The 23,167-nt window shown below is 30.8% G+C and overlaps 2 protein-coding genes across 4 annotated transcripts; one reads left to right on the top strand and one right to left on the bottom strand.

Annotated features, from left to right (window-relative positions):
* Positions 1-4,391: 4,391 nt before the first annotated feature.
* LOC104243990 (kinesin-like protein KIN-12F) lies at positions 4,392-11,008 on the top strand. The gene is made up of 16 exons (XM_009799277.1): positions 4,392-4,792; positions 5,168-5,302; positions 5,687-5,770; positions 5,861-5,986; positions 6,070-6,129; positions 6,213-6,266; positions 6,357-6,449; positions 6,623-6,718; positions 6,904-7,052; positions 7,606-7,755; positions 8,013-8,142; positions 8,231-9,169; positions 9,250-9,348; positions 9,443-9,574; positions 9,657-10,448; positions 10,534-11,008. Exons 1-16 carry the CDS (start codon positions 4,496-4,498, stop codon positions 10,789-10,791), a joined length of 3,594 nt encoding a protein of 1,197 aa, XP_009797579.1. The 5' UTR covers positions 4,392-4,495; the 3' UTR covers positions 10,792-11,008.
* Positions 11,009-13,635: 2,627 nt separating this feature from the next.
* LOC138872648 (uncharacterized) lies at positions 13,636-17,657 on the bottom strand. 3 transcript variants are annotated; one of them, XR_011401121.1, is made up of 7 exons: positions 17,351-17,657; positions 17,130-17,198; positions 16,656-16,926; positions 15,664-15,763; positions 14,908-15,125; positions 14,456-14,792; positions 13,636-13,938 (listed from the first exon to the last, which is right to left on the bottom strand). XR_011401121.1 is itself a non-coding variant. In XM_070150994.1 (5 exons), exons 3-5 carry the CDS (start codon positions 16,858-16,860, stop codon positions 13,650-13,652), a joined length of 594 nt encoding a protein of 197 aa, XP_070007095.1. In that variant the 5' UTR covers positions 16,861-16,926; positions 17,130-17,198; positions 17,344-17,657; the 3' UTR covers positions 13,636-13,649. The 3 variants fall into 3 exon arrangements, 2 of the variants coding, with proteins under 2 accessions (XP_070007095.1, XP_070007094.1); XM_070150994.1 differs by lacking the exons at positions 14,456-14,792; positions 14,908-15,125 and having other exon boundaries at positions 17,344-17,657; XM_070150993.1 differs by lacking the exons at positions 14,456-14,792; positions 14,908-15,125.
* Positions 17,658-23,167: the final 5,510 nt, after the last annotated feature.

The raw sequence follows: 23,167 nt of genomic DNA, 5'->3' as shown, positions 1-23,167 counted from the left end.
AGTTCGCTCTTAAAGGGATCGTTCTCGTTGTTGGGGCCGGATCCGCTCCTCCCAGCCCCATCAGATCCAACCTCGCCCCTCTGGGTGTTGTTGTCAATCCTCTGCGTTGCTTGATTTGCGGGAGCACCGGGAGAAACTAGGCCTCGTCTGTTCGCACTATTGGAAGCCTCCGATAATGCCTGCTTCAACTCCGTCATAACCTTATCTTGTCGTGTGAGGTGATCTAGAATGATCGGTTGTTGCTCTTATAGTACCCTTACCGCATCAACAACATGTTTTTCTTCAGCATCATCGGGAGTCGCCTCCCGAACATGTCGTGAGTACCGCCTATCGTGGACCGGCGAGACATCGTTCCCCTCATTGTAGGTGTCACTAACTGAATCCTCATGACGAGGCTAATCTTCTTGAGCCTCGAGATTATGCTAGCTATTAACACAATTGTCTGCCATTTTTTGTGATTTTTAATAAGACAAACAATCAAAACACGTTAGTAAAAGAGGCAAGGATCAAGTTAATTACATGTCTGTCTAGGCCCTATTATGGGCGCCAAACTATTTACTCATACAATGGTACAGTTGAATTTATACGTGGTTTCTAAACAAGTGAATTAATTCGATCCTGAAATAATAGAATAATTGAAGAAATACGCAATACTTAGCCTCGAAACGAAGATAAAATCGCATAAACACTAATTCTGGGAGCAAAGCTTTCGAGCACAACAGTGATGAAATCAAGGAACAAGAAGATAAAATTATATAAAACTTTGAATCGATTATAGCATAAGTTTCCTAGAAAAGTCCTTCCCCTTTACAATTATAACAGAGCTTACTATTTATAGTTGCACCTAGGGAACACGGTCCTAGGATCATGTCCTTCTTCAATGTTAATTATGAAGGTCATTGATGAAGGTGTAATGGTGAGCATAAATGACAAGTTCTCGATAATGGGTAACGCACTAAATGCTGTAGAATATTCTCCATTAAACACCACCGGGCGAAGAATATTTATTGCATCTTTACGAGTGTCATTCTTTCCGGTGACAAACGAAATAATTGCATTCGGTTCTAACTATTTCCGTTTTAGATTCCACATATCACTCTCTTAAACGATCACTTAGCATAACATATTTTACCATATACGGTTATGCCTGAGTAATCCTAACGAAGAAGACGGCAGCAATAACAATAAGGGGAAGCATATAATAATGGATCGATATTTATTTCCATCAAGTTCCATTTTTATTTTTTATTATTTTGTGCTGATGGTGATTTTTGCCATCTCCCTTATATCCAGAAGCTAAATAAAAGGAAATCAGATATAATAATCTTAGATACTTCCAAAGTGCCCAATTTGATGACTTCATTTCAATTATCCATAAAGTATGTTTGACACTTGTTGTTTCGTGGTAGTGCCACTGTTATGTACGGTTCTAAATGGTGCATTTTTGACTTTGCTGACACTGCGTGTCTTAATCAAATACTAACCCCCAACCAACATTCTCCCCCATAATTATCTTCGTTTTCTTTATTACTAGTTTTATTGTATGCTTTTGCGTGTGTGTCTAACTCAATAAAAGATTTATTTAAATTTTATCTTTGAATTATAAAATAAAAATATAAATTTTTTAAAATAATAAATATTAATTGTATATAGCTAATAAAAAATAAAACTTCTCCAGAAAAATACTCAATCACCAATCAAATAATTTAACTTAAATTACATTTCAAAGAATTACTGAAGTTAGAATTGCAAGTGTGTATTTAGTTTAGAAGTATAATTATTTAAATGAGATTAGTATTTAAATAATACTAATTAGCTAGCTCATACTAATTTTAAGTATTTATTTACAATTATTTTTTTATTCGATAGGAATTTTTTTTCAAATAGTAAGAAACCGATTAGGTGAAAAATCATTTATGCATGACATGTTCCAAAAAAATCAAATGATAATTCTTTGTAAATCTCAAAAATTTAAGAATTACTGTATAGTATAAATAAAGTCTACAATTGAAATGTATTTTTAGAAGTCATAATTACAGTCAAGAAACTCCCTTATATTCAGCAAAATTAAATACTATCTAGAGAAGTTAAAAGATCCCATAAATTATCTTGTTGGAATAATTAATAATTTTGAAGTTTGTTATTGATTTCTACTCAATATTCCAAATAATTGTTATTGATTTCTAGCCAGTATGCATAGATTATACATTGATTATATATAGCTATATATGTATTATAATGAATTATACATCTATTATACATTCACCGGCTATTTTTAGAGCTTGTTTGGATGGGCTTAAAAGCCGGTCAAACCAGCTTTTAAGCCCTTTCTAACTTCTGGAAGTGTTAGGCAACCAAAAAACGGCTTAAAAAAGTTAAAATCTACTTTAAAAAAGCTAAAACCAACAAATTGGGTAAACCCAACTTTTTCAAAATTGGCTTAAAAATCATATTACTTTGACCAAAGATATTACTTTCTTATCCATTATAAGTTTTCGTAATACCAAAATTACCCTCAGTCAAATAAAATCCTAAAATCTCGCATTTCTCCTCTTTTCTGCACTTTATGAAGACAACAGTCATCTTTTTTCCTCTTCCTCTCTGCTTTATCTTCATTTTTCTGCATTTTTGGTAAGTGTCCATGCCAAAATCCACTCTAAATCAGAAAGTTAACTCAAAAACAAAGAGAAAGCTTTGGAAAAGAAAGAGCAAGATCCATAAATGTTAAAAGAGAACATATGCAAAAAGAAGAAAAAACAGAACATAATAGCAAACCCTTTGAACTTGACAACAACGTTGCCACTAGCTGCTGCTAGATTCTCTAAAGAATTTGAGTTACTTAGATTTTGAGGTTGGCCAATCAAGCTTAAACATGAGTAAAAATTATCTAAAGTAATCAATTAAATTAACATATAATTTTTTATTTGGATTAATTCATAATTAAATAAATTATACTTCCTCCGTTTCAATTTATGTGAACTTGTTTGACTAGGCATGGGGTTTTAAGGAAAAATGAAGACTTTTAAAATTTGTGGTCCTAAATAAGTCAAAACGGGGTCTAGAGTATTTGTGTAGTTATAAAAGCTTTTCATTAAGGGTAGAATTAGAAGTTAAGCTAAATTGTTTCCAAATTTAGAAAGGGATCATTCTTTTTGGAACGGACTAAAAAAGAAATAGGTTCACATAAACTGGAACTGAGGGAGTAGTAATCAGCTACTTTATAATGTTAACAACTTTAAGGTATTTCCGCCTTTTTAACAAAAAAAATATTTACCAACACTTGTTTACCAAACACTTTAACAACTTTTGTCACTTTAAAAGCTGCAAAGCTACTTTTTTCCAGCTAATCCAAACGGGCTCTTAGTTTAATATATTAGTTGGACGGCTATTTGGGCTAAAGCATCAAAAAGCACGGCCTAAACAGGCTATAAGCCCATCAAGCCTCAAGGGCATTTGCATTTGTACCCGTTTTTTGGGTCACGTTTTAACTTGTACCCGCTTTGCAAAAAAAAATTGCAAGCGTACCTACTTTTTCGCGCAACTTCAGCATACGGGTCTGAAGTAGCAAAAACAATAATGCAAACTTCAAATTCTAGTAGATGGGCCTGAAGTAGCAAAAATTGCTGAACCAAGTGTGCTGAAGTTTTTGTTTGTAATTGCTGAACTTAAGCATTTTAGTAGCTGAAGTTTTGTTCTCTACCCTCCGTGCTAATATTTAACACAAAATATCAGTTGTTTTTCTTCTCATCTTGACTAATTATGCTTCGTTGATTTCTTTGCATTTTCCTACTAGTAGGTAATTCCAGTGTATTGCAATGTATTGCTACTCTTAACGTATCTTGATTTAATTAGTATTCCTACTATAGTAATTTGTTCTTACAACAAGACACATTTCTTTTTAAACTTTGGTTCTTTAGTCTGTCAACAGTGCAAATTTTGTTATAAAAATGCTGAGATTTATATTTGACCAACAGAAAAATAGGTCGCCATATAAAAGTATTGTTTATTTGCCAAATTATAGCAGCACCAACAACAACAGAAGAAAGAAGAAGAAGAAGAAGAAGAAGAAGAAGAAGAAGAAGAAGAAGAAACGAAGAAACGAAGGAGGAGAAAAAAAGGGGTTAAAGTTGTTTAAAAAGTGCGTACAAATTAAAACTTTTAAAAAATATGAGTATATATTAAATAAGCGTGATTAAATAGGACGCTCCGTGCAATTTTTATCAGGCCTTACCATAGGTCACGGCCCACATCAAAATTGCCTCTAAGCACATACAAAATCCTAATGCTGAAAATAAGGGATGAGTAATAGGATAGTTTGGTCATTAAACTTCCAATTTGAACATTTAAACCCCAATCCAGCAACGGTCATCTCTCAGCATATACATCTCTAACGTCTCTCTAATTCCAATCTCACATTCAAATCTTCGTCTCCATCTTTCCCAGAGACGCTCCTTCTTCTTCTTCTTCCTCAATCCCTCTTTACTTCTTTCAAAAGATGTCAGAAAACAGATTCTTAGGCAACATTTCAGCCTCATCGATCCGAAACCTCCTCCCAAAATCAGTTTCAACTAAGAAAAAATTTAATTCAAGCCGCTTTAAACATAAAATGAACAGTGAAAATGTTGCTCCTGTTGATCCCAACATTCAGATCAGCGATCCCCCGCTTCTACCTACAAGTTCTATCCTCAAAAAACCCGTCTTGAAGACTGTTGATATTGATTATACATCGGAAGATCTCACCAGATCTGAAACCCCGGAACAAACTCTAGAAGCTCCTGACTCACCAGTCAAGGTAAGTTAATAATTCCTTGCCCTTTTCATTCATTTTTTGCATGAGAGTTTTTATTTTAAAATCACTAGGTTAGGAGTAGCATTATATGGACTGTGTTACTTTTTGACAATAGATTCCAAAATCCAACTGTGTATATATTTAACTCGAGCCAAAGATTTATAAGTTATATATACACTGGCAATGTTATCAATCCTGTAATAGTAGGTCAATTACCATTTTTAACAGATTATCAATTAATACATGAATATATCTGTAATTACCTAATCCTGATTGTGTAAAAAAAAATTACACTACTCTTCGCTATATATCTGCCCTGGTTGTTGTGTTTTTGGTTATAATGATCTTCATATACACCGTATGCTGGGTGTTTGACAGGTTGTTGTAAGGATTAGACCTGCCAATGGTAATGAGTGTGGAAGCCAAGCGGTTCGCAAAGTTTCTGATACTTCAGTATGCATTGCTGATCGAAAGTTTAACTTCGACATGGTTTTTGATTCCAATTCAACTCAGGTTTGGAAATTAAGTCCCAAGTTTCTGCCTTTTCAAGTTATTTTGGATTAATTGCTTTTAGATGGTGCATGGTTCTTGGCGTCTATACAACCCTTTTCATTTTTAGTTATTTCTGATATTCTCATAATTAAAGAGGGGACTTAGTTAAGAGTTGAACAATGGAAGAAACTATCGGCTGTACTAGCTAATCTGATTAGTTTAGTTTTAACACTTACATTAGCTAATTAGATTGTAAAATATTAGTGAATTCATATAGCCATCCCTACTAGTTTGGGATAGAGGTGCAGTTGTTGGAATTAAGGAGGGATCTGATTTGTGATATACTACAAGGTTCCGATAATTAGGGGATCTTTAGTTTTAAGCTGGTTTTTCTTATGACAACAGGAAGACATATTTCAATCAGTTGGTGCCCCTTTAGTTAGGGATGCATTGGCAGGTTACAACACTTCTCTCTTAGCATATGGACAGGTTGGTCTTACTTGTTATGTTTCATTTTTATTGCCTATTTGTATCATAATAGACTCTATCTGATGCCTGAAGTGATTCTTTTGGTCATAGACTGGAAGTGGCAAGACATATACGATGTGGGGACCTCCTAGTTCCATGGTTGAAGTTCCATCACCTAATGGTCTTCAAGGCATTGTTCCGCGCATTTTCCAGACATTGTTTTCTAGTATTCAGAGGGTAAGTTCTTTATCCAGTCATGAATCAGAACTAAAGACTGTGAAGACATCTCTGATATTTGGATAATTTCCCTGATTGATCAGGAGCAAGAGAACTCTGAAGGTAAACAGATAAACTACCAGTGTCGTTGCTCATTCCTAGAGGTATGTTTTTTCTGTCTTTACCCAAGTCCATGTCTCTTGCATATGGTATCACGTTAAAACATGTCAAACTTGTACCTTTACAGATATATGAAGAACATATCGGGGATCTACTCGATCCTACACAGCGAAACTTAAAGGTTAGTTGCCTATTCTAACTTGGAAAAGAATGTTGTTCTGGTGTTTATTTACTTTCTGAAGATAGAGCGCTGAAGATTTGGCTGTTCCAGATAATGGACGATCCAAGGGTTGGATTCTATGTTGAGAACTTGACTGAAGAATACGTGTCTACCTATGAGGACGTCACCCAGATATTGATTAAGGTGGCATTACAGCACTGAGTGCTTTTCCTATCTTAAAACTTTTATTTTTTTGTTTTGAAAAATCTTGTTGCTCTGTCAATGCAACAAGTTTAGATTGCATCTGCTTGACATGATCTTTCTTTTATAGTTTTTCAGTTCTTTTTGTTTCTTACTCTTTTGCATTTGAATTGTAGGGCCTTTCAAGCAGAAAAGTTGGATCGACGAACATAAACTCGAAGAGTTCAAGGTCCCACATTGTTTTTACCTGCATAATTGAATCCTGGTGCAAGGTATTTTTCAACAATGAAATCCGATTTCTTGTGCATTATCATTGTCAGGAAAGAATTACCTTCTAATTCATCAACACTTAACTACTCGTCCTGCAACAAGCTCAAGTCTGCAATTCATATTACCTTCTAGTTTCTAAAATTCCTTTAATCTTTTCAAGTTGCTTAATCTAAAAATATTGCTTCAGGAGTCCTCATCAAAGTGTTTTGGTAGTTCAAAGATGAGCAGAATGAACCTTGTTGATCTTGCTGGATTTGAAAGAAATATACCTGATGATGCTGGTAAACTGTTTGTTAAGGAAGGGAAGCACGTAAAGAAGTCCACATCACAGCTTGGGTATGGTTCATAAATTAATTTGAGTGATTGTTGGATGTTGATTTAAATGTCATCTTGTGTTTGATGTCACTTGCACTCAAACATCCTTTTTCCTAAATTTCTTCTTTACATATTGCCAAAACTATTGCATAGAGGCTTGAGATGTTTGCAGTTTGAAAGCACTTTGATGCCTTTGTGATCATTGATGTAGTTATACTGATAGAAGAAAGGAAAGTAGCTGGGTTTGTGCATTGAAATAAAATGTTAAAAGCTGTAAATGGTGTTGAATTTTTAAATTTGATCAATGTTGCCAATTTGCTGTCATCATAAGTATGTCTCAAAAAATTTGCAACCCAAAGCAAAAATTGTGCAGTAGATTGTGACAGGAATACTTTCTTGTATGTATGGAGGGAGTTAATGTTCTGATCTCAAATTAGCTCATATATGTCAAAGAAGCCTTCTCAGATTAAAGTTTGTGGTGCCAACAGAAATTTTATGGCCAGGAAAAAGTAAAATTTAGTTCCAGCTATTTTGGCATGGTGTACTTAGTTAATTGTTTCTAAAACTGGTGCAGGCGTTTGGTAAATGTCCTTTCTGAAAGGAGCCAGTCCGGGGAATTTGGTGATGTTTCCTATAGCAGTTCCGCTTTGACCCATTTAATGAGAGAATCGCTTGGAGGGAATGCCAAACTCGCAGTGATATGTGCTGTCACCCCTGAAAACAAGTACCTCCTCGTTTGATTCATTCAGTGTTTATTTAGGAAGATATATTGCAGAGATCATCTTAATTTAGCTGGGAAAAGCATTCTGTTACCTATGGCATGCATGAATAACATATCTTATCTGACGCTTAACATTGTAAAATTATTTGGTACACAAATAATCCTGGATTATTTGGTCATATGACCAACTGCATATGAAATATCAGTTTTTCTTTTCTTTTCTTTTCTTTATGTCACTGATTTGGGGCACATTTATGTAGGCATAATAGTGAAACAATAAGCACTCTCAGATTTGGAAAACGGGTGAAACTCATGCCAAATGAGCCATTGGTAAATGAAATATCAGAAGACGATGTTAATGGCCTGAGTGATCAGATTCGCCAACTGAAGGTACTCCACTTGTCTCAAGGGGGCAGACTGTGCTTCCAATTCATAGAGAAACTGAACCTTATCTGACAAATACTTTTATCACTTACAGGAAGAGCTAATAAGAGCACGGTCAAGCACAAACATTTCAGTTGGAGGCAATGGCTACTTCAGAGGACCAAATGTACGTGAAAGCTTGAATCAGTTGAGAGTGAGCCTTAACCGTTCACTGATCTTACCTAGCATAGATAATGATCCTGAAGAAGAGATTCACATCAATGAGGATGATATAAAAGAACTACAACTCCAGATTGATAACTTACATGGTTCACATGGAGACAACTCAAAAGCAACACTTGAGAAGAAAGACTCCCTAAAATATTCTTCTGGAGAAAGTGAACACTATCTCAGCTGCTCAGAAGAGAGTGAAAATGAAGAAATTAACTCAGAAGAAGCACTAGAGGAGACCCAAAATAATGCTGATCAAGAGATGGAAATAATGCAACCTGAGTACTGTAATAGCATCTCAATCAGCCCACGTCGCGGTTCTGCTGTTCTTCAGGGCCCTGTGTTATCTGAGTCACCAAAGTTCCGAAATACACAGAGGAAAAGCTTAATTATCTCCAGTGAAGATGATATTCAATGTTCTTCCAAAAGTCCAGAGTTGTCTCCCCTACCACAAGGTGACCTCGTCCAGTCTTCTTTGAGGTCCAGCAGAATATTTCCTGGGCCAACTGAGTCCTTGGCTGCCAGTCTGCATAGAGGTCTGGAGATCATTGACTATCACCAGAGGAACTCCGCATCAAATAGATCCTTAGTTTCTTTCTCTTTTGAACATTTGGCAGTAAAACCAAGCCCATTATCAAATGATAAGGCCAACTCTTCTGTTCAAACATCATCGGCAGAGGGACTAACTTCTCGTTTTTTAGCTACTTCATTTGTGTGTCCAAAGTGCAACACGAAAGCAACTTCCTCTAGTGATGTTCAGGGTAGCCTTCGGACATCATGGATGGTCCCTGTGGAAGGGGCAAGTTCCGATCAAGTGCCTGAAGTATGTACAGGGTCGCCTTGCCTCTTTCTTTATTGGCTCATTGTGACTGTTAAATTAAAATGTTATTTTTTCTTTGGCAGGACCCAGAGAAAGTTCTGTTCCAAGCTCTAGAGAGAGAGAAGCAGCTTGAAAGTGTATGCAAGGATCAAGCAGACAAAATTGAGCAGCTAAACCAACGAGTAAGAGTTCTTCCACTCTAGTAATATTTTGTTTTAATGTGACAACATTTTACTTGAGATTTGATGACATCCATTGCGAATTTTGTCCTTGCAGCTAGCCCAGTGTAAATGCACAATAGAACCGAGTTCCCTCATTGAATGTGACAAGGTTGTTGATATCAAGGACTATGAGAAGCAGGGTTCAATAATTTATCAGAATGGGAGTCAATCACTAAACAATCCAAAGGTTAGTGCTGCGTTTGCTTTCTTTTGTTAAAGTGGAGCTTTTTCCCATATTTTCTCAATGCCTACTTGTGATTTGTTTTCAGCTTCTGAAATGGGATGATGAGGAAAGTCCTGATCCTGAAGCTGTAAAAGAGAAGTATGAAATTAAAGAAATTCAGGGCGATGTGGACCATTGTGGTGGGAAAAGATTGTTTGATATGGCTGAGAGAGAAACACTACTAAAAGAAATTGAAGGTTTAAGGTCCCAATTGCAGTCACATAATGGAGCCTCTACAAATAAATCAATGGAAAGAACCAGATCCTCCTTATTGGCACAATCAATGCAGCTGAGAAAAAGTGGTGCATATCTTAAAAGTTCTGGTGAAGAACTTGAGAAGGAAAGAGAAAGATGGACCGAAATGGAGAGCGAGTGGATTTGTTTAACTGATGAACTGAGAATTGATCTTGAGGCTCACCGCCGGTGTGCAGAAAAGGTGGCAATGGAATTGATGTTGGAGAAGAAGTGCACAGAAGAGTTGGATGATGCCCTCAAAAGATCCGTCCTTGGGCAAGCAAGAATGATTGAGCATTATGCGGAATTACAGGATAAATACAACGACTTAGCTGAGAAGCATAAGTTGATCTTGCAGGGGATACAAGATGTGAAAATGGCTGCAGCAAAAGCAGGAAGAAAAGGTCATGGTGCTCGTTTTGCCAAGTCTCTCGCTGCGGAGCTCTCAGCTTTGAGAGTGGAAAGGGAGAGGGAGAGGGAAATGCTGAAAAAGGAGAATAGAAGCCTTAGAGCTCAACTTAAAGACACTGCTGAAGCTGTTCACGCTGCTGGAGAACTTCTTGTTAGGTTGAGAGAAGCAGAGGAAACAGCTTCAGTTGCTGAGGTAATTTTGTGTTTAAACGTGTCTGGTGTATTCAATGATTAAAGATGGTAGTCATTTTGATCAAATATTCCCTTTTTTTTAACAGGAGAACTTTACAAAATCAAAGGAAGAGAATGAGAAATTAAAGAAGCAAATAGAGAAGCTGAAGAGAAAACATAAGATGGAGATGATAACAATGAAACAGTATCTTGCTGAGAGCCGATTGCCAGAAGCAGCATTGAGGCCGCCATTGTACAGGGAGGACTCGGATGTAGCAAACAGTGAAACCGTCCAACATCATGAGTATGATGATGATCAAGCATGGAGAGCAGAATTTGGTGCCATTTACCAGGAACGCATATGACCTTGGAGACTAGGCAAAAGTAGGCAAGACCCTGCTCGGGACTTTGCTGACAAAATGTGCTCTCCTTCATTTCCTTTTATCTTTTGTTACTATTTAGGCTGAATCTGTTGCATTCTTATTCATTCTTTTACAAGACAAGATTGACCGGATTTGACATTTGTTGAGCTGTTTCTTCAGCTTGTTTATAATAATGCTTGATGTTTCATTTTATTTTTAATGATTGTGCACAATGAAGGATCTTTTGCATTGTGTTAATGTGCCTATTAACTCCATGCTTTTCCTTCCAATCTCATTCTCAAACTAATTGGGGCTGATCATACGAATTTGTTATAATCCATCCTGCTCAATTTTCATGCTAAGTTTTAAGAGTAGGAATCTTGTTTCTCATTTCTTAAAGTCCATACCCGTTTATTTAACCAATTCAATAAAACAGATGGATGACCACTCAACTTTCACTTTGTTGCACCAATGAATAAGTCAGTCAACATCACAAAAGTCAATAAATTATTCTCTAATCAAAATATCACTCAACCTTGCCTTAAGTATCATAAAAAGTTACTATAAGGAAACAAAGGAGACGATTTCTATGATAATTAGGCAAAGTTGAGTGTTTTTCCATATAAAAAATATACTAGTTTAGTAACTCTGGTGCAATAAAACAAAAGTTAAGTGACTATTCGTGAAATTATTCGGAAGATAATCCGATGCCCATTTTCTCTGAGTTTCGTTGGCATCAAAGTATGAAGATTTGGCTGTCAAAAACCGAAACTCCATAACAATGATATGAACTCATTACTTAATTAAAAAATTTAATATATTATTTTCTTTTAAAGTGGAGTGTATTAAACATGGAGTAATTTCTTTTTCAGAAAATGATCGAGACGGGAACCTTTATATAAAATGGCTAATTTTAATACATTTTATTTATCAAGATTATGCTACGACTCTAAAACAGTATATGTAAGTTTCCCACAACATGATCGGTTCAATTAAGGGCGAGTGATGATGAATTAATTCTAAAAGAAAATAATTCATATAACATATCCCAATTAATTTGAGATTGAAGCATATTCCTTGTTAATTTGTTTTAAATTATGAACACTTTGCTATATAAGCTATTCTTCAGATACAATTGTCTATTGAACAGGAGACAGTTTCTTTTTATTTGTGAAGGTTTTGGTAGATAAATTTGCAAAATTATCTATGTGAGTGAGAAGTAATCTATTATCTATTATCTATTATATATTAAAAAGAAGGAAGTCATCCATGAGATTTCTCCAAGTCTCGCATAAAGAATGCCATGTCACAACTTTAAAACAAATTAGTTATGTTAGGTATAATAATTAGTTACTTGATTTAAATTTAAAATAAAATAATGAAATATCTCCTGCGTGTGATTGCACATAGATAACCCAAGTTTTGAATTGACTACATAGATAAATTTTTTAGATTAAAAATGAAATATAAGTTTAACTCAACTTTTCTTACATCTTCAAATATAAAAACCAAAAAAAAAAAAATCAATACCCTTACTGCTACTGCTGGAGTAATTTATCCATGGTATAAAATTTCTCCTAAATGATAGGCACATATCTCTCCACTTAAAATAACAAAACAAAAAATTAAAATAGATAACCCACACGTAGGAATCAGGTAGTTATTATAATTCTTTGGGTAAATTTTGAATTGAGTTAAGAGATAAAATATTTAGATTAAAATTGAATATAAATTCAACGCAATTTTCCTTATATCTTCAAGTATACTAGTATATGTACTCGCGCGATGCGCGAATTGTTTCAAAGGAAAAAATGATATAGTAGAAACAGGTCTCTAAGTACTTCTTTATTAAAAAATAAGCTTTACACACCAAGTCTTTTCCGTCATCCTCGATAAATGCACTTTCTCAAAGAACAGAATTTTTTTAATCCACTAAAACTAATTAAAGTATTAAAAAAAGTAAATAAATAAAAATCTTATTGCATGAATCATCATATTTTTCAAAATTATTTAAAGCTTCGAAGTACTACACTTATCGTTACAACTAAATAATATTGTACTTAGCTTAAGCTTTTGGCTTAGCAAAATTAATGTGATTCATCTGTAACATACAATATATAGTTGTGCTTTCTTGTGCAATTTTTAGAGATACAGAAAAAATTTGGCAAAAGAAAACTTACACCGTTTGCTCTGATCTTTTTTCTATTTTAGAGTTTTTATAGCCATGAGAAATTTCCTTTTCTTTTTTCACTTTGATAACTCATTTTATTAATTATTTGCAATTTTAGGTTCATATTGGTGCTCTTGTTGGTAAGACCCTATATTTTCATTAACTTTTGTGTCAAATATTGTGTCTCGCACAAGGTGTCGCACTCAATGACACAAAGTGCTGGTCTTCACACTCCATATCAGCAAAGTAGCCAAAGTTATAGCTTAATATCATGCACAAATTTTGCATCACTTGGTTCCCTTTGCAGCACATTGACGCAAAAATTGAGCTGCACACTGGAGTTTATAATTTTTTTGTGAGCTTTAGTCACGTAGATACTAATTCTATTAGATTATAGAAGGGGGGTTTCTGCAATGTATCACAAAAAATTTCACTTAGAGGAAGAAGTTTACATTTCTTACTATATGGATCATAGAGTAATTTAATGCAAGAAAAAGAACTAAACTCAACAACCACCAAAATAACTGAATTTATGAGTTAGCGCAGACTTTATAGCTTCCAAATAAATGCATTTATGACAGATCATATTTAGGTGCTGACTAAGTGAAGATGGCAATATATTTATAGCTTTAGAAATTGATTATCAATTTGTGAGGGAACTTAACTTAAACTCTAAGAATCTAAAGTTCCATCAAATCCTAAAGGAAACAATAGAGATTACAATACATGAGCAGTTTCTCGACACATTTCTTGTTTCCAACTTTTGATCATTGACAATATCTTCTATTGCAGACCAATATCTGATGTTTCTAGTAATCTTACAATAGAAGTCGGAACAGCCAGATTTGCTCTTCACAAGGGAATTTTCATATATCTCAGTAAATACACTTCTTAGTTGACATAATTCTGGCACGTCAGCGAGTCTAGCTGCTGCAAAAATCAAAGATTTTACAGCTTCTCTACGCTCCTCAGGACATGTCCTTTAAACAAAAATTACCCAGAATGAATTAACATGTGGTAAATCATTTTATATTGAGAGGGAAAAAAAAGGTAGTCAACATCAGTAATGAGAATTTTCTGCACAACCTTTGTATAAAGCAACAATCATTGTAACTAACAAGATTATATCAAAATAAGCCATCATCAGAATAAAAAGTTGACCAAATATTTAATTACCAGTATATTTTATAGGAAGCTCTAGAAACAAGTTGTAATTTTCTACCTGTGTGAATATAAGCACAGCTCACATGCTCTATGCAGAGTTAATGATAAGATAGATATGCATAATATGATGGTTAATGCAATGCAACATTAAATCTAAATGATGACCTCCACACAAGTTGCTTTAAGTGAAGCATTTGACAAAATGTAAATGCATTGGCTAAATATTGAAGATTAAAAGCTATCTTGATTCTCTCAGATGAGATTATGTCCATTCCTTAAAGACTTCTGGCTCTACACAAACTACTGCTACTAAAGAGGAATTAAAGCTGTCACCTGTAATGTTGCAGCAGTGAGCAAAGGAGACACCATTTAGTTAACTCGCAAGAGAAAAGTTCTTTATCGGCTTATCATAGACAAAGCACTGTGCAATAAATTTGCATTTGGCATAAACATTCTCAATTTTCTCAGGAGCTACATATTCAACCAACTTGAAGATATTCTTCTTCCTATTCATAATGAGCATTTAGACATCAGACTACCACTCTTATTATATATTTTCTAATAAAATTCATTCTAAGTAATATTGCATACCTAGTAGCAATCTATAAATGTGAAATGATGGTTGGTAATCCATATTCTTGCAATTCCACAATGTAACTGAAGTGATTGACTGCAAATATATATATATATATAATTTAACAAATAAAAGTATTTCCCTGTGACTAAAAAACAATTAGGCTATAACAGGATATATCAAAGTAAATTAAATTTAGAAGAATGTTTACCTCATCCAATTTTATGTTTGTCTGTAGTATGACCAACTATATACTGAGTATGTACACTGAACTTGTTATTGGTGATGCTTATTTGATACTTACTCATTAAAAACTTCTATCCTCTAAATTTCGGAAAAGTTCTTTATACACTACATTGGTAGCTTCATTTGTTATTTTTCCATCTTCATCATAACATATGATCTTCAACCCTTTTCTACTTGTTACTCCTGAAAGTGCAACGTATAGTTGTCCATGAGTAAACACAGACTTCTTCAAAATAATCCCACATTACATAATGACTGACCTTGCTTTTATTGATGGTCATGGCAAAAGATACAATGACTGGAAATTGCCTTCTTTGGAACTTAAAAGGAATTCTTACATCAGATGGAGTAAGTGTTATTCTTGGTATAAAAACTTTGTCTCTAGCCATTTTTCCTGATAATACTTTGACTTCAATTACCCGATTTCCAAGACTTGTGATAATCAATCTTGTACTATTACTAATTGTATAGAGTCCTTTTATTGTAAAGTAAGTAGAAAATTTAATAACCTCGGTATTTGTGTGCTCTAATCAATTGCATGACAACGACAATAAATTTATCATTAGATCAATTCAAATATGGCTTGATCTGTTCCACAAAATCTCCCTAAAGAGTTGCAGAAATATTGTTGCTCCTACAATAATTATAAGGTTAAGCATAGAAATCAAAATAAAGAATTATTGAAATATGTACTTAGTTGAATAAATTATGGCGAGCTTACTCATAATCTTGTATCTCAATGTTCATGTATACATGGATGTTATCATCTTGTTTTTTGATAGATTGTACGTCCTCATAGCTCACAATTTTGCCAATAACAACTACAATAACATTGACCAAGGAAAAATGTGCAAAATTAGTAATCATTATAGACAATATAAATGAAGATTATAAAAGAATTAATAAATATTATGATCTACCTAAGATATAGCAATTGGTATTGCAATAATGTGAAGAAATCAGATTATTTCATCAACAATAAGCAGCATGATAGTGGTAAGACTTTTTAAGATGACATACTAACAGATTTAAAACTCTCACCCATAGTATGACATTTTAAAATCACATACTAACAGATTTTAAACTCCCACCGTCTTTTACTCAAGAGATCAAAAGGATTGCATCCGCATCACATGCCCTTTTTTCAGAAACTATCTTTTATTTGTTCATTTTGCATCCCCCCCCCCCTCTTCTTTAGTTCCATGTTTCTTCAAAAGCCTTCTAGAAATCAGATTATAATTTTCGATTTAGGATTTAACAATGTTAAGAAATTCGGCTTTAATCTAAAACTTAAGTTTTGATCTTATGTATTGTAAAGTCAAGAAATCATACTAGTTCATCAACAATAAGCAGCAGGACAGTGGTATAACATTTGAAAATCACATACTAACAGACCCTCTTTTACTCAAGAGACTAAAAGGATTGCATCTGCATCACATGCCCATTTTTCAGAAACTATTTTTTATCTGTTCATTTTGCATTTCCCCCTTCTTCTTTTGTTCCATGCGCCTACAAAGGCCTTCTAGAAATCAGATTATGATTTTTGATAGAGGATTTAACAATGTCAAAAATTTCAGCTTTAATCTAAAACTTAATCTTTGATCTTATGTACTATAATTAGTATCGATTTAGTTCACACTAGGCACTCATAAGATAGAAAACAAATAACACAAAGTAAAATAAAAGTGGAAAAAATGAGAGAAGTTTAATTACCGAATAGCTCAGTATTGTCAAATTCTTGGGGATTTGACAGCTGCTCATAAGTTCTAAATTTCAAAATACACATATTGAAATGTGGATCATGTATTTCATCAACAGTGGTCTGATGCGTGAACATCAACTTAAACTTGTGGTCTTTGGTCTCCAGCTTCATATTATCCGGACAAACCACGAAATTCTTCATGATGTACAAACCCATTTCCTTAATTTCTTGTTTGAACCTTTAGATAAAAGACCTGCCAATACTTGCGTGAATGCGGTCGCCCTATTAAAAAACTCAATTAGTTAAAATGACTAAGTTAATTCGTATATGACTGTAATATACTTACGCATATGTAAATAATGCTAAATAGAAAGTAATTATAAAGTTTTAAACAATATCTTTTTATCCATCAGAATAATCTCAATTGAAAAAGGGTTATCAGGTCTTTCGCGATCCGGATTTTCCCAAAGCCTGACAATACGAACCTTTAATTTCTAATTCATTGACTTGCTATTAATTTTGCTAGCGAAATTGATTTCCGCCGCCATTAAATCCTGAAATAGACAGAGCTATTTATAAATATAAGTAGAAACTCCAACAAAATGCTTAAATAAACACAATAGAGGCAATCTTGTATCTGAAATAATTAACTTATTGCTGATGATTATCCAAAAAATGCATGTGAAATACAAAGCATACCAATCACCTCTTGTACTCCAAAATTGTTGTTTGATATGCACACGATGGAGAAAGAATAGAACTCTATACTGTAAAAGTATAATTGCTTTGATAAAACTGTGAAATCATGTTATTGGGATCCAGTGCAGAAGAGTTCGTGCGTGAGGAGTTGAAATCGTGGTGAGAGATCGTGGGATTGAAGTGCTGAATTTGGAGGATGAAATTTTTAGGGAATCTAGCACAGAAGAGTTCGTGGGTGAAGAGTTAAAATCGCGGTGAGACATGGTGGGATTGAAGGGTGAATTTGGAGGATGAATTTTTTAGGGCAAATAGGCGAAAATGGCGTTCTCAATGCCCGTTCTTTAAAACATAATCTATACGTGAATTGTATCCATCAGGAGTAAAACAATGGTTTTTAATTAGGTATTGTATATTTTATTGGGTGCATAATAGTTTGTAATTATATCATGATAGAATAAATGAGTTGGCTTTTTTTAAAGATCCATTAAAAAACGCCAAAAATCAACCCAAAAGAAATAAAGTTCCCCCTTTTTTATACACAATATTTCATTGTATTCTACAATATACACTTACAACTTTGAAGGATATGCAAAATAGCGTAGAACCTACTGATTCTTCAAAATATAGAATACCTAATTAATTGTTTTCAAATTCAAATTTTTAAAAAGAAACTAATTTTTACCTAAATTAACTAATTTATCCTAAAATTACCATATGGCATTTTATGCATGTGACACTTGGCAAAATCTCCGTGCTAACTTTCTTCCTTTTAAGTAAATATACTAGTATTAGTACCTGCACGATGCGCGGACAAAAATCATATCAAATTGTGATGTAGGTTGTTTGAATCATGTGCGAATAACCTTAAAATATAAACCTCCGAGATAAAAATTATATAACATTAGATATTAATTATGAAGAATGATATGAAATTATTGTTCAAATCTCATAGTCCATATACATATATTTATATATATATATATATATATATATATATATATATATATATATATATATATATTTTGTATTAGCATAATCCTTAATTGTAGTACTTGCATTTTATTTCAATATTAAAGAATACTAAACATGTCATGTTGTGATCTGTCTTGTTTGAGCACATTAGACAATATTATTTTAACAAAATTCTTACTATCACTTTGTTTTTATCTGAAAGACTCAAAGTGAAATATGTCTTATTTATCACATCATTTTTATGCAAATTCTTTTTTTTTTTGTTGTTATTTTCTTATGGTTATTGTATTATTTATTAATTAATATTATTATACTATCATATAAGTTTTTATTAGCTTAATAATTAAATTAATGTCTTGCTTATTATCTTTTAATAGTCCTTAATAAATATAAATGTTTTATTCTTGAAATTTGGTATATTTTTATGTTTGTAACCTCTTATTCAAAAATTTTTAATTATTTAAATTTATAAGTAATATTTTAAAATATATTTTAATTATTTAATTTATTTATTTTTATTTAATTTAAAGTATAAGTATCCTCACACTACCTCTATTTTTTATACACTCTCTTCTCTACTACAATATTTTAATTAGTTTTTATATTACTGTTTCACCTATAACCAAAATAATATCATATTTTATTTTAAATTGTAACTTTGAATTAATTTATTTGATTAATATGTTTCAAATGTATTGAGTTCTCTTATAATTATTTTTGTATTAGCTGCAGTTAAATTTTCTTTCTTTTTAGCTTTAAGATGCAAATTTAATTTTTAATTTTTATTAGTAAATTACCTATATTAAATTTTATTTTAATCAAAAAAAATATTTTAATTATTTTGAACACATTATATCTGAATGTTGTAACAATATTTTCAATGTCATATTATTTACTTATGTAAATTTTCTTTCTCTTTTAGTTTTAAGATACAAATTTATTTTTTAATTTTTATTAGTAAAATTGCCTATATAGAAATTTATTTTTTATTTTTCATAAATAAGACTTCAATTTTGTGGTACTATCCATAGTTTGAGCATTCTCGTCATAGTTTTAAGAACTATAATCTCACATTCAAATAGTTTTTCCCTTTCATTTCGAATAATAATATTTAGTAATTTAACGTAATTTTGCTATTTTTTAATCTGATATATAGTCTTACTACGTTTTATGTCGCTTTTCATTAACTTGTAACTTTATTTAATATCATTATCAACTACTATTCTTTAATATAATATAGATAAATATATAATTTTTTAATCATAAAATAAGTATTTATTTTGATTTAAAAATATTGCTTGAAAATTTTAAATTATTTAAATTTTAATAATATTATTAAGTATTATATATTTACTTTTAAACTCATGATTTATAAATATCCTCACATTATCTCTAATTTATTTTTATTATTCAATAGTTTTAGTTTTTGATTTTGTATATTAGACTTGAGTTACGTGGACTTACCCATATTATGACTTTTCTTATCACAATATAAAAGACTTTCTTATCTCAAATTTAAATTAGTTTTACCCCTTTTCTCTATGATAAAAAATCTGAATTTTATTTTTTCTCTATTTAGTCTTTATTTTTGATATTATATTATTCAATTCCTAATATTATTACATTGTCATGTGGAGTTTTATTAGCTTGATTGAATTTAATATATATTTCTATCACACTCATTCTAATATAATATAGATAAAAATTGAATAACTTTCTCATCTCAAATTCAAATATTTTTTTATCATTCTATTTTCTAAATTGGACCGCATTTTCAAAAATTTATGTTATGCTTTCAATCTTAAACTAACTGTACTCAATTCAAATATTAATCATACAAAAGTATTTTCTTAATTGTTTGAACACATTATATCTAAATATTGTAGTAATATTTATGTATAAGATAATTGTTTGCCCGATTTATTAATATTAATATGACTTCATTATTATTGTTATTAAAATATTTTTTTACTCATTCTTTAGTTTTTTTCTTACTGTATAAATAATTTGTATACTTTAATAAGATCTTATTTTGCTGCTTGAATTTATTAAATTTTTAAACTCAATAATCTTTAATATCTTAAGTAAATTTTAGTTTTATTTATATTTTAACTTACTCCAAAATATAACTAGTCATAGGTTATCTCAATTTACGCATCTCTATATTTTTATTTTTTTCTATTATAGTTTTTTTAATTAATTTTTTACCTCCATATTTCTAGCTAATATAGAAGAAAATCTATGAGTTGATCAATATATAGATACAAATATATATATATATATATATATATATATATATATATATATATATATATATATATAGAGAGAGAGAGAGAGAGAGAGATATTAGATTTGTCTAAGATCTATTTAGATTATGTATAAGATTCATTAAACTACTTCCATTGATTATGTTTTCATTTATAATTTCTAATTATTAATGTTGTCCTAAAATTGTCAAGTGGCTTCATTTTAGCTTGCCACTTGGTTTAACCACAATGCATACTACTCTCCTTTTAATATAAGACTAGTACTAGAACCCGCGCGATGCGCGGATCGTATTAAAAAATACTAGTTATTTCAAATTGTGATATCTGTTATTTTGAGCATATTAGATTACATTACTTTGAAAAATAAAAATTCACTTCCATTTTTGATTTTCAATATAATATATTTAATAACAAAATCTATATGAAATTAAAGGAAGTAGATCATAATGGAATAATATTTTTATTTTTTGTTTTTCTTTATTATATTATCCAGCAGATGATATATATATATATATATATATATATATATATATATATATATATATATATATATATATATATATATATATATATATATATACACACACACATATCTTACTCTTGGTACCTTTTTTAATTACTTTATTTTTTAATTTTCTAATTTAATCAATAATATTTTTGTGTATTATGTACTTACTTCATTTTTTTATTAATTCAAAGTATAAATGTCCTCATATTATCTCTATCTCCCTATTTATACATTTTTCAAAACTATTGTGATATTTTTAATTGGTTTTTTGCATCTAAAATTTTTACCCTTTATTTAGTACTAATTTGTGATATTGGGTTTGTCCAAAGTAAAATTAAATTTGTTATTTTATTATAACATCCTGATAATTTTTAATAATTTTTATTTTTGTATTATGTGTCATAACCAATTATTCATAGTTTAAGCATTCTCATCATAGTTTTAAGAATTTTCTAATCTCAAATTCAAATAGTATTTCACTTTCATTTCTAATAGTAAATTTTAATAATTTAAAGTAATTTTGCTATTTTCTTAATCTAATATATAGTCTTATTACGTTTTATGTGACTTGTCATTAACTGTAACTTTATTTAATATCATTATCAACTACTATTCTTTAATATAATATAGATAAATATATAATTTTTTAATCAAAAAATAAATACTTATTTCGTTTTAAAAAAACTGCTTGAAAATTTTAAATTATTTAAATTTTAATAATATTTTTAAGTATTGTACATTTACTTTATTTTATTTTCTAAACGTATGATTTATAAATATCCTCACATTATATCTAATTTATTTTTATTATTCAATATTTTTAGTTTTTGATTTTATCTATTAGACTTGAGTTATGTGGACTTATCCATATTATGACTTTTCTTATCACAATATTAAAAACTTTCTCATCTCAAATTTAAATTAGTTTAACCCTTTTTCTCTATGATAAAAATCTGAATTTTTATTTTTTCTCTATTTATTATTTATTTTTGATATTATATTATTCAATTCCTAATATTATTACACTGTCATGCGGATTTTTATTAGCTTGTTTGAATTTAATATCTATTTCTACCATATTCATTCTAATATAATATAGATAAAAATTAAATAACTTTCTCATCTCAAATTCAAATAATCTTTATCATTCTATTTTCTAAATTGGACCGTATTTTCAAAAATTTATGTTATGCTTTCAAACTTAAACTAATTGCACTCAATTCAAATATTAATCATACAAAAATATTTTCTTAATTGTTTGAACACATTATATCTAAATGTTGTAGTAATATTTACGTATAAAATATGTGTGTGCCCGATTTATCGATATTAATATGACTTTATTATTCTTGTTATTAAAATAATTTTTACTGATTATTTAATTTTTTTCTTACCTTATAAATAATTTGTATACTTTATGTAAAATCTTATTTTACTGCTTGAATTTATTTAATTTTAAACTCATTAAATCTTTAGCATCTTAAGTATATTTCAGTTTTATTTTATATTTTAACTTACTCCAAAATATAAATAATCATAGGTTATCTCAATTTACGTATTTTTATATTTTTTATTTTTTTATTATAGTTTTTAATTAATTTTTTACCTCCATATTTTTAGCTAACAAAGAAGAAAATCTATGACTGGATCAATATATAGATATAAATATAGATATAGATAGCAATATACATATAAATATAACTATAGATATAAATATAATTATAAATATAGATATAGATATAGATATAGATATATAAATTATATTTGTCTAAGATCTATTTAAATTATGTATAAGATTCATTAAACTACTTCCATTAATTATGTTTTCATTTATAATTCAAATTTTTAATGTTGTTTTAAAATTGCTAAGTGGCTTTTTTTTAGCCTGCCACTTGGCTTAACCTCATGTTTCACTACTCTCCTTTAAATATAATATAGATATAGACTAGTATTAGTACCCGTGCGATGCACAGATAAAATCTTAAATATATTACTCATCAAACTTGTGAAATATCTTATTAAGGTATATTAGACATTTTTCTTAAATTTCAATTGTCAACGCAATGAACCTAATAAC

Source organism: Nicotiana sylvestris, chromosome 7, assembly GCF_000393655.2.
Source record: "Nicotiana sylvestris chromosome 7, ASM39365v2, whole genome shotgun sequence".
In the NCBI taxonomy this organism is placed as follows: Eukaryota; Viridiplantae; Streptophyta; class Magnoliopsida; order Solanales; family Solanaceae; genus Nicotiana; species Nicotiana sylvestris.
Note: the sequence above shows the minus strand (reverse complement) of the source record. Positions and strands in the feature narration are given on the sequence as shown.